This window comes from Hyperolius riggenbachi, chromosome 6 (genome assembly GCF_040937935.1).
Source record: "Hyperolius riggenbachi isolate aHypRig1 chromosome 6, aHypRig1.pri, whole genome shotgun sequence".
In the NCBI taxonomy this organism is placed as follows: Eukaryota; Metazoa; Chordata; class Amphibia; order Anura; family Hyperoliidae; genus Hyperolius; species Hyperolius riggenbachi.
This window is the reverse complement of record NC_090651.1, coordinates 103668562-103680632: the sequence shown is the minus strand read 5'-3', so window position 1 is coordinate 103680632 and position 12071 is coordinate 103668562. Positions and strand designations below refer to the sequence as shown.

Sequence of the window (12071 nt, the reverse complement as noted above, 5' to 3'; positions counted from 1 at the left end):
ACTTTTGATGTGTATTTCACTCAACCATGTCTTCCTCCAGGTATTAGACCCCTTGAAACATCATTTCTATCATTTTTCTAGTCAGCAGAAATTTTTCAAAATTTTTAAATTCGCCTCCCCATTGAAGTCCATCATGGTTCGCGAAAGTTCGCGCGAACCAAACCTTCCGCGAAAGTTTGCGAACCAAAAATCGGAGATTCTCTAGTTTCTAATGGTTAAATAATAGCAACTCTCGCTTGACTAAGAGTACAGCAGTACCCCTCACCTTGCTGATACTGGTAGGGCTGGACACCACTCGGAAGCTCGCGGATGGTTTGTATATTCTGTGTAGTTCAGCTTATACACACAGAGGTGAGAGCCTAGACCGAGAGAAAGCATAGTTAGCTGTTAGTTAGCTGCTAATAGCAAAAACAAAAACATCACACCATCTAAATATAGTGTCTGGGTAGTGTACTGGTTAAGGACCCTGCCTCTGAATCTCAGCTATTTCTGTTCAATAAGCCAGCACCTATTCACTAAAGAGACCTTGGGCAAGACTCCGTTACACTGCTACTGCCTATATAGGGCTTGAGTCACAAAAGAGTGCTAACTGTTAGCACGGCCGTTTTTGCACAAATTTTAGGGTTTGTGCGCAATCGTGAATTTTCGTGCGTAATTAAACATTTTTGCACGCAAACACGAATTTTAGCGCAAAAAACGTTATCGTTTTCACGCGAAAACGATAACGATTTTGCGCACAAACGTTTAATTGCGCGTGAGAATTCACGATTCGCAAATGCGAAAATTCACACGAAAACGGCCATGCTAACAGTTAGCACTCTTTTGTGAATCAAGTCCATAGTGTGCCTTAGCGGCTGAAGCTCTCGCGCTTTCAGTCCGCCAGGAAAAAAAGCGCAATATAAATGTTCTGTGTCTCCCTGTCTGTCTAATATAACACAGGTGTCCTCTAAACTGGAGAGAAGGAAAAGTTAAAGTGTATTCCAGGACAGACAACAAGTTGGTAAGCATATTACTTAAATAACGGTCATGTGACCACTACACAGCACTTCACCCAATCCTCTTCCAGCTTTGGAGGATGCTGCTAGCAGCCCATTAACATTTGCAGAGCCGGAAGGAGGAAAGACTCATCACCAGAGCAGATATCAGACGTAGCTTAGAGGCTTTTCTTTATATTTATGAACATCTGAAGCGAGGGGGATATGGAGGCTGCCATATTTATTTCCTTTTAAACAATACCAGTTGCCAGGCAGTCCAGCTGATCTTTCATGCATCAGTAGTGTCTGAATCACACATCGGAAACAGGCATGCAGCTCATCCAATCAGACTTCAGTAGAAACATCTGATCTGCATGCTTGTTCAGGGTCTATAGCTAAAAGTATTAAGGTGGCCATTTGGCCAATTGACCATCCAGTTTTATAATTATCTAATCCATACCTGTCAAACTTCGGCCTGCAGGCCAAATTTGGCCCTTAGAGCCATTAAATTTGGCCCTCAAATGATTTCCCCACTTTGCATTATGTTTGGCCCACTCTAGACCATCAGGGAAGCTATATTGGAGGTGAAGCCCTAGATCACCAGGGAAGTCATATGGGGGAGGTAGGGAAAAGCACTAAACACCAGGGAACTGTATAGTGGAGGGTGGGGGCCACTAGACACCAGGGAACTATATAGGGGAGGGAGGACCACTAGACACCAGGGAACTGTATAGGGGTTGGAGAAGGGTCATTAGACACCAGGGAACTTTATAAGAGAGGAAGGTGGTCAGTAGAAATTGAGGTTGGCCTGTGACTAAGTCTCTTTGTACAATTTTGGCCATCTTTGTATTTGAGTTTGATACCCCTGATCTAATCAGATAAAAATCGGTACCACAGTAAGCTTGCCTGATCGTTGATTCAACCGATTTCAAACCGAAATCAGTCGAATGTATCGATTGCACATGCTGGAAAATCTCGGGCCAGATTAGTTGATCAGGTGAGATATCTGACTCTTAGTCGATCTGCCCATACATCGCTAGAGGTATGGACAACTATAGAGGCGGAGGATCAGCAGGACAGACAGACAATGTGCATAGTTTAAAAGGAGATAAATAGGTCAACCTCTATAATCCTGCCACTTTAGGTGTGCTTTAAGGATTACATTAGAATAAATTATGGTTAGGAGGCCTAGGGACGCTGTTACTATGAGATGGAACGCAGGAACAGGAAGAAGCAGTACATGTGGCGTTCGGATCCCAGCAATGTGAGCATATGATTACCCCCACCACTGTTTGTGCACCCACTGCTGCCCCACCACTCCCCCCCACAAAACGAAAACCGGTAATAGAGTATCGTGCATGGTATGATTACCATGCACAATCAAACTGCAGTATACTGCTATACTGCAGCAACCCTAGTCAATGGTTGCAGTATATTTGGGGCAGTGCAGCAGGAAGTGTTTTTCATCCTCAAAGGTCATCCTCAAGTTCACAGCAGGAGATCTGTGGACAGAGTTAGCATCACTGCATTAGACTTAGTACAAGACACGAGTTCGGCAAATTATTTCTCCAGAGCCCAGTTACACAGATGTTTTGCTTATGTGACATCCCCTGAAAGGACTTGTCACACCAACAATGATATTTTAATGGAACACCTACTCACAATGCCTGGGGAAGCCTTAATATGAATGTGGCTGAGCGGTTCTGTCATCTGACAGCTGCTGTGTATTATTGTTATGCTCCTCTTGCCTTGCCAACTCTGGATAAAATAAACATTTCCATTATACGGCGTTTTCCAGTGTCCTCATCACAGTGATAGCACCATGCTGCCCTTCAGCTGTGGGGAAAACACTAGGCCCAGGATTCCTTGCAGCAACTCCTTTCCAAACAGACCCATTATTTAAATGTGTCTGCCACTTTAGCAGTGCTTCTACCACTTGCCTTAAAGGGATACTGTAGGGGGTTTGGGGGAAAATGAGCTGAACTTACCCGGGGCTTCTAATGGTCCCCCGCAGACATCCTGTGCCCGCGCAGCCGCTCACCGATGCTCCGGCCCCACCTCCGGTTTACTTCTGGAATTTCTGACTTTAAAGTCAGAAAACCACTGCGCCTGCGTTGCCGTGTCCTCGATCCCGCTGATGTCACCAAGAGCACACAGCGCAGGCCCAGTATGGTCTGTGTCTGCGCAGTACACTCTTGGTGACATCAGCGGGAGCGAGGACACGGCAACGCAGGCGCAGTGGTTTTCTGACTTTAAAGTCAGAAATTCCAGAAGTGAACCGGAGGCGGGGCCGGAGCATTGGGGAGTGGCTGCTCCAACACAGGATGTCAGCGGGGGACCATTAGAAGCCCCGGGTAAGTTCAGCTCATTTTCCCCCGACCCCCCTACAGTATCCCTTTAACTCGAAATAAACAATTAGCTTTTAGGACAACTGAACTGAGAGGGATATGGAGGCTACCATACTTATTTCCATATAAACCATTCCAGTGGCCTGGCATCCTGCTGATCTTTTTGGCTGCAGTAGTATCAGGATCACACACCTGATACAAGCATGCAGCTAATCCAGTCAGACTTGCTTGTTCAAGGTCTATGGCTAAATGTATAAGAGGCAGAGGATCAGTAGGACATCAAGGTAACTGGTATTGTTTAAAAGGAAATCATTAGGGCAGCCTCCATATCCCTCTCACTTCAGGTGTCCTTTAGGCTGGTTTCACACAGTAAATTGGCAGTAGCGATGTGGTGCGTCAAGCCCATCTCACCGCCAAAAACAGGCCTGCAGGGAAAACCGCGTTAGTACATGGTGTTCTCGGTCTGGCAAAAAGAGACGCACGCTTGCAGTCACTTCCTGCTTCGGGTATGCGGAAGTGCATGGATGCGGATTGTAAAAATATGGTTCCGCGCATGCATGCCGCGATATATCAACTTTTTCAAAAACCCTGCATCGCCATTGACTACCATGACTTCTGGGCTGAGGCAGATCACCGCAGGAGCCGTACGGTAACGTAGTTCTGCTCTAGCATTATTTCGGGCACTTCCCGCGCAGCGTACTGCAACGTGGGAAATATGAACTTCCCCATAGGGTTTCATTAGGTTGGAGAATCAGTGCCACGCAAGTGTGAAATGGCCCTCAAAGTAAGTGCACATAATGATTGTTTCCAGTGAAAATCTACATGTTGGCTTACCATTATTTTTTGCAAAGTTTTGCACGTCCTGCAGAGATGTGAGCTGCTCCTGAGGGCAACTTCTGACACACAGGGCAATGGAATTTATTTTAAGGTTTTTAAATTCCAAGTTGCATGAATTCAGAAAGAAAACATGTCTAGAAAAGAAATGCATTGTTAAATTCTTGAAAATGTTGATGTTTTATGCATGAAAATGACCAAACTAAAGAAAGACTCTTGCAAAAATTAAGTTAATTAACAGGGATGGTAATCCACATGCAAATAGTTCAGATTTGATGCAGGATCATGCAAATTCTGTATAAAAATGTATGGAAGTTTAAAATGGAGTAATCAAATTCAATCTTGGTGGGATTTGATTGGTGTATTTTCAAGCTGCATCCATTTGCATGATCCTGCATCAACTCGTAATTATTTGAATCTCATGGACCATCCCTATTAATTACCCTCCTGCTACATGTGTGGTAGTTAAGTCCTTAGGCAAGACTCCCTAACACCGCAGGGTGGCACCTTGAGAGCTTCCCAGTGGCTGTATCTCTTAAACGTTTTGAATCCAACAGGAGAAAAGCGCTATACAAATGTTAGGATTATACGATTATTATCATTCTGCACCGGCCTCCATTCAACTGGGATCAGTGGAAATGGGATTGTGGTGATCAGTGTTCCATTTTTGTTGGGTAGTCTAAAACCTTGTACACATGCTAAATGAAATTCTGCAGATCGACTTAGCTGAGGGCATTGTTCTCCAGTACGTGTGGCGCTGTTGTGTGAGTTGGGTGCCAAGTGGGACTAACTTGCCCACTTAACCTCCTGGGGGATACAATTATATCGCCCAGGAGGTGGCGCAGCACTATTTTTAAATTTTTTTTATTTTTTAAATCATATAGCGAGCCCAGGGCTCGCTACATGATAGCCGCTGTGCAGCGGAATCCCCCCACCCCCTCTGATCGCCTCCGGCGATCAAAGCAAACAGGAAATCCCGTTCAGAACGGGATTTCCTGTTTGGCTTCCCCCGTCGCCATGGCGACGATCGGGATGACGTCATCGACGTCGTGACGTCAGAGGGAGTCCCGATCCACCCCTCAGCGCTGCCTGGCACTGATTGGCCAGGCTGCGCACGGGGTCTTGGGGGGGGGAGCGGCGTGGCACGGCGGGTAGCGGCGAATCAGCGCGGAGCGGCGGCGATCGGTATATACACGCAGCTAGCACTTTGCAACTTTAGCAACAAAAAAAAAAAATTATGCAAATCGGCCCAAGAGGACCTGAGAAATCCTCTGTGGCGGCTTACCCTGAGCTCAGCTCAGGATTATCCCCCAGAGGGTTAATGCCTAACACTAATCCCCTCAACTACTGCCTAACACTAACCTCTCACTACTTATACCTAAGTATTATTTTATGGATGATGGCCTCTTCAAATTGATAAAGAACAGTCTTACCTTGTTAGGAGGTTTTTTAGAGTTTTATTGGACACCACAAACAAACATGTTTCTCAAGATTCGCTTGCTTCTTTGGGTTAATCGTACAGTGTTTAAAGGTACATACACACGCACTACGGCAATGAACGACGTGTCAGTCAGACCCTCCCGCTGGGCGGCCGTTCCAGCGACAGTAGTGCGTGTGTACAGTCTGTCAGGCAGACTGATAAGGCTGTTTCTGAGCGATCCGCTGAGCCGACAGACTGTACACACACACTAATTTGCTGGAAAGCCCACCCAGCGGGAGGGTCTGACGGACCAGTTGTTCATTGCCGTAGTGCGTGTGTACGCACCTTAAGTGATCACAGAAATTAGCTAAGGAGCATCTGGCTAATTGCTCTAAAAAAAACTTGTGATGAGGTAAGACTGTTCTTTATTATAGTAGCCATTATCCTGACTCATCAGTGGGGCACCTCATCCCTCCCAGTATAATCCCATTCCCCTTTATAGGGGCTATCCCTGCAGCCTATTGGTTCCAGTGGACACTTTTTTTGGAGTGCGATCCAAAGACCGGAAAAGGTCTTTCTATCCAAGTGGAGACAAATTTTTCCACATGCTCACAACATTGGTTGACTAATTGCAGACCGGGTTTGAAGTTTTGGTACTTCGGGGTTAAATACAACACTGCTGGCACTTATTGATAAAGCAGCAGCCTACCCAATATTCCCTATGTAAGGCAGGTACAATCTGATTGGTTGCTGTGGTGCATTACAACCAATCAAGACAAAGGAAGCGTTTTGCCCCACCAGGTATAGAGGTCTGTGAGATTTTTCAGACACAAATATTTTTACTGACGTATGTTAAGTTATCCATATTATACTTCGACCGGATTTCTATCATTTTTTCCTGAAGTACCACTTACTCCCATCTACTACATCAACCCCCAACAAGATCTGTAAGCACCATCTCAGAAACGTTAGCCATTCAGCCTTATAACCCTAATCTATTCAGTAAACAGTGCTGACCCCTATGCAGCTTCACATGAGATCAGAAAGGATGATAACTCATTTGCTAAGTAGAACAGACGTGGTTATGATACGTACTTTCTGTTAGTCATGTCCTTTCCAGAGAAGGGAGCATTGGGCACTGGGGAGTTCCTTCTTCCACACACATTTCCATAACTATCATACCCAAACACCAGTCTCTCCGCTGCTCCCGCCATCAAGGCATAGCCGCTGATGAACATCTGCAAAACCCAAAAACATGCCGTCAGTTCTATGCTACACCAGTTTTCAAACAATTCCAAGCTACCAAAATGACTACTTTGTATTGTATCCATTGCTAAGCAAATGAAGCATATATACTGTATAACAAAGAATTGCTTGGTTTTGTTATCTGCATCCTTGAGCTGACCTCCATTATTCTGATAGCAACCTGGTTTTAATAATAATATCTAAGTGCACATTGTTGCTTTGTTTGAGCTATCCAGGAGAAGGGCTCAGTTGGGTCAACAGCATGAAAATGTAAATACCATAGGACTAGAAATAATAATTTCATTAAAAAAAGAGACCGATAAGCCCTCCTACTAAAAAGCCAACGCTCAGTGTAGTTTATATTCTTAAAACAAACTATTTGCGATACTTCAAGCTGAACGACTGTGGTCTACCACAATGCATTACTACTGAATATGCAGGGGCTTAAATAGATAATTTGCATATTTAGAAGTGATGCATTGTGGGAGACCAAAGTCGTTCACTTAAAGCTGAATTATCGCAAATACTTTCTGTTTTAAGATGGCAAATTACACATAAAATATATACTGGTCTAAATTCCTTGTGCATTATGCCAATACAGCAGTGCTCTTCTAGACGATGTAAAAATAGGTTTCTCCACTTGGAAGAGAAGTAATAAGGGGGAAGCGCGAGTCTCCAGGAAGCTGTGTGAGGGCGGTAATACAGGGTTTGGCTTTTCTGAGATGACCAAATGGAAAGTAACTATACTGTGCAGATGACAGTCGCTAATGGACAAAAAACCCCAAACAGACGTCTGCTTCAACTATGGAAAAAACAGCTCATGTGTGCAGGAGAACAGTTCCCAATGAAAAGAATGTTTTAAAGTTACATCAGATGTACAGTTTATGCATACAGCTAAATTCCATGCATCAGCAAAGAGGTAACAAACAAAGACGCAAAGTAAAAAAAAACAAAAAAAAAAACACATACACACTTGTAATCAAATGAATAATGATCAGACATGCCTGTTCTGTGCTCAACTAATACCAGCTAGTAACCTGTCTGGATTGTGCAGCAAAATCTGGAAATAAGGTAGCAATATGCCCCTTGTCAGGCCTCTCCTCGAGGATGAACCCACCACCTCCTAACATTGGGATATTTACGGCGCAGCATGCGCCACAAAACAAGTAAAGCTAAGTCCACGTAGCTACTGTAGCGTGGATCGGGGGGTTGGCCCTAGAGCTGCACAGCCGCACACGCGGCAGGTGAGGACTGCGCAGCCGCGGCCAGCTCCGGCGGCCATATTGGCAGAGGCAGGAGAGCCCGACCCGGGCCCTGCGGTCGTGACAGGCCGGGGGGTCTATTGAGTGGCGGGGACCCGGCGGAATGACACGGAGGGTGCGGATGGCGTCCTCCGTTTCTTTTAAAGAGATGCAGGTACTTAACTTTAACTTTTTTTTTAATAATTTGGCCTCGTAAGTCCTTTAAAGTGTACCGGAGCCGAGATAAAATAAGGATTTATACATACCTGTCCATGAAATGCGAAACAACTTTCGCCAGCAACACAACATGAAGGAGTCAATTTTTATTCCATTTCGGGTCCAACTTTCTCAGCCATACATGGTTATGGGGAAAACAATAGCATGAACCAGTCTACATTTGGTTGTAATGCTAATGTCTTTGCTTTTCCATACTTGGTTCATGCTTACCATCTGAGAAACATAGAGAGAATTAAACACCTTATCCCAGCTAAAGATCTACCTGAGCTAGTTCATGAATTTGTATCCTCCCACCTGGACTACTACAATGCCCTATTTATCAGATCCCCGGATAAAGTTCTGCTCCCCTTACAACTAGTACAGAATGCAGAAGCCAGATTCCTAGCAAATGCCTTCCTTTGGCTCACACATCTACCCAGCACTGCAAACTCTTCACGGACTTCCAGTAAAATGGAGAATCCATTTTAAGATCTGCCTGCTGACATTTAAGGCTCTAAACCACATGGGACTCAAATACATAGCAGATCTATTGGAACTAAACGCCCCTCCATGCACCCTCTGCTCTGCAAATAAGACGAATTTGGCTATTCCCGGGATCCACTTAAAAACGTGGTGCACAGGCCATTTCCCATGCAGCTCCTACTCTATGGAACTCACTTCCACAATCAGTGCGAGAGACCCCATATCTGGACAGCTTTAAAGGGAAGGTTCAGGGAAACTTGTAAAAAAATAAAAATCCCTATCCACTTACCTGGGGCTTCCTCCAACCCGTGGCAGGCAGGAGGTGCCCTCGCCGCCGCTCCGGAGGCTTCCGGTCGTCTTCGGTGGCCGACCCGACCTGGCCAGGCCGGCTGCCAGGTCGGGCTCTTCTGCGCTCCAAGGACGGGCTCTTCTGCGTCCCACGCGGGCGCGCTGACGTCATCGGACGTCCTCCGGGCTGTACTGCGCATGCGCAGAACTACTGCGCCTGCGCAGTACAGCCCGGAGGACGTCCGATGACGTCAGCGCGCCCGCGTGGGACGCAGAAGAGCCCGTCCTTGGAGCGCAGAAGAGCCCGACCTGGCAGCCGGCCTGGCCAGATCGGGTCGGCCACCGAAGACGACCGGAAGCCTCTGGAGCGGCGGCACCTCCTGCCTGCCACGGGCTGGAGGAAGCCCCAGGTAAGTGGATAGGGATTTCTATTTTTTTACAGGTTTCCCTGAACCTTCCCTTTAAAGAGAAACCGTGACCAAGAATTGAACTTTATCCCAATCAGTAGCTGATACCCCCTTTCCCTTGAGAAATATTTTCCTTTTCACAAACAGATCATCAGGGGGCTCTGTATGGCTGAAATTGTGGTGAAACCCCTCCCACAGTGTGATGTCAGTACCATGGTTCTGACATCACACTGTGGGAGTCTTGTTGCATTGTGGGAAATAATAGCTGTTTACAGCTGTTTCCAACTGCCAAAAAAGCAAGCAGCATCTCCTTCCACTGATATCCCCTGCCAGCAGTAAAAATGTCACCATGTGATAAATGTCAGAATGTATATCAGGGAGAGGAAAGATTTTACAATGAGCAAACACTGACTAAATCATTTATACATAATTATTGTAAAAATTAAGCACTTTTTTATCACATTATTTTAACTGGTGTTCCTCTTTAAAGGGGAATTGAAGAGAGAGGTATATGGAGGCTGCCATGTTTATTTCCTTTTAAGCAATACCAGTTGCCTGGCAGCCCTGCTGATCCTCTGCCTCTAATACTATTAGCCATAGCTCCTGAACAAACATGCAGCAGATCAGGTGTTTCAGACTTTAAAGTCAGATCTGACAAGACTAGCTGCATGCTTGTTTCTGGTGTTATTCAGATACTACTGCAGAGAAATAGACCAGCAGGGCTGCCAGGCAACTGGTATTGATTAAAAGGAAATAAATATGGCAGCCTCCGTATACCTCTTACTTCAGTTCCCCTTTAAGAAAAGGTTAAACCCCACCTCTTTTCCTGGGCCTTTGAGACTCCAGAATACAGGACCACAGCACTTTGAGTCCCAAGGTAGAAAATCACTATAAAAATACTATTATTATTATTACTAATGGTTTTGAACTGATACAAATGTTATGCTCCTTGGACTAGCACTTTACTTGTCAGCATAAAGAAAAAAAACAAAACAAAAAAAAAAAACAATGCTGTCTGTATCACACCTTTCATTCACGCCTTAAAATATTAAATTAAATACCACGAGGTAAAAAAATTTTGTGTTGTCATGTCGTTTTTCGGTAAATGACCAAACTACTGCCACATGTGTTAAAATCCTTGTGAATTTGGAAAAAATCTAAAACACCAAATGCTGTATTTTAATTTCTTTTTTAGGCTACTTTCACACATACCACATTGCATAGCATCGCAGTGCGCTCCCGCATTGCAGTGGCCATTAGTCTTAATGAGACATGAAACACTATCCACGACACAATGCAGAAGTGGTCCCGGTAACACAGACTCTGCAGTGCATTGCTGCACGTTATGAGTGGTACTGTGCATTTGCATTGTAGTCTATGGCACTGTAACAATTAATTTAGATTGTTGCGGTAGCAATGCAGCATGCATGTGTTGCTCGGGGAACACGACACTGTTCAGGGGGCATATTTATGCATATTACCATGTCGGTACACTCTGCTGAAGGGTAATATGCATGAGGGAATGGTGCAATGTGCGATTGTCTCTAGCCACAGGACAATCGCACAGTACCATATGTGAAATTAGCCTCAATGCATGTGTCTTAGTGAATTGAAGCCATAGCTGCTGTGTTCGTTTAATGGTCTTGCCCTATTACGGTGTATGGGAATCTAAAAGGTCATTACTATTTGACTTATGTTACTCATCGTCACCCTCCACACACCAGTTCTTGGCATATTTTCATAGTTAATTCATGGCTGCGTCAGCCTGTAAATGGCATATCTATTTAAAGAGATGAAGTAAGGGGATATATTTGTTTAACTTAACACAAACACGGGGAATGTCTCACCTCTCGCGCACAGCACATCCTGCCTAAATATCTCGAACAGGACCATGAAGTAAGTGTATAAAGTATACTATCAAATATGCTCTCATGGAAAAAGTAAAGCCAAAGCCACATTTTTCTTAATGAAAACATGGAAGCGCAACTCTGCTATTCTAATTGTAGAGAGGAACTGACTGATTCATTTTTATTTCAAATATTGTGATTAGTTCAGGATAAATATTCCCAAATGTAACCCCCTGCCATGGTTATTGGAAGGCATGTTGTCTTTCCACTGGATTCTATACACACAATTATGGACATTTTGCCGTTTTGTTTGGAATGTGTAATGATCGCTGCTGCAGCAGCTATTACTGGAAGTAGTAGCGCTGCAGCTCAGGCAGTTCTGATCTATTTCCATGCAAGCTGCATAGCTTTGTCTGTCTTTCCCTGCTGTCAGCTTGTGACTGATTATCATTCACCTGTGTGGGAATCTGCATGTCTGCTCCCATTGGATGACCTCAGTATAAAGATCTGCTTCCAGCAGGGTTTCCTTGGGTTTTCATAGCTTCAGCTTAAGCCTGCCTTGCTGTCGCTTTAGCCCCCGATCGTGTTTCTTGTTATAAATATACTTTGCTGGTCTTTGCATCATATGTTGGTTCATTGCCAATATATATGCATACCAGCACGTTTATTATTTTCCTTGTATTTGTGTTACGTTGATACATTAGTGTCGCTGATGTATACGTACACGAACTGTTTATATCCTGTGTGCAGTTAGTCAGCTTTCCAGCA

The 12071-nt window shown here is 44.7% G+C and overlaps 1 protein-coding gene across 1 annotated transcript in view; it reads right to left on the bottom strand.

The window, feature by feature from the left end:
- The window catches only part of SLC44A3 (solute carrier family 44 member 3), a 128052-nt gene that overhangs the window by 100398 nt on the left and 15583 nt on the right, over positions 1-12071 (bottom strand). Inside the window, exons 3-5 of the mRNA XM_068242585.1 lie at positions 6672-6814; positions 4157-4293; positions 266-359 (exon numbers count right to left, since the gene is read on the bottom strand). Coding sequence (XP_068098686.1) covers positions 266-359; positions 4157-4293; positions 6672-6814 — 374 coding nt within the window. The remainder of the gene's footprint in view (positions 1-265; positions 360-4156; positions 4294-6671; positions 6815-12071) is intronic.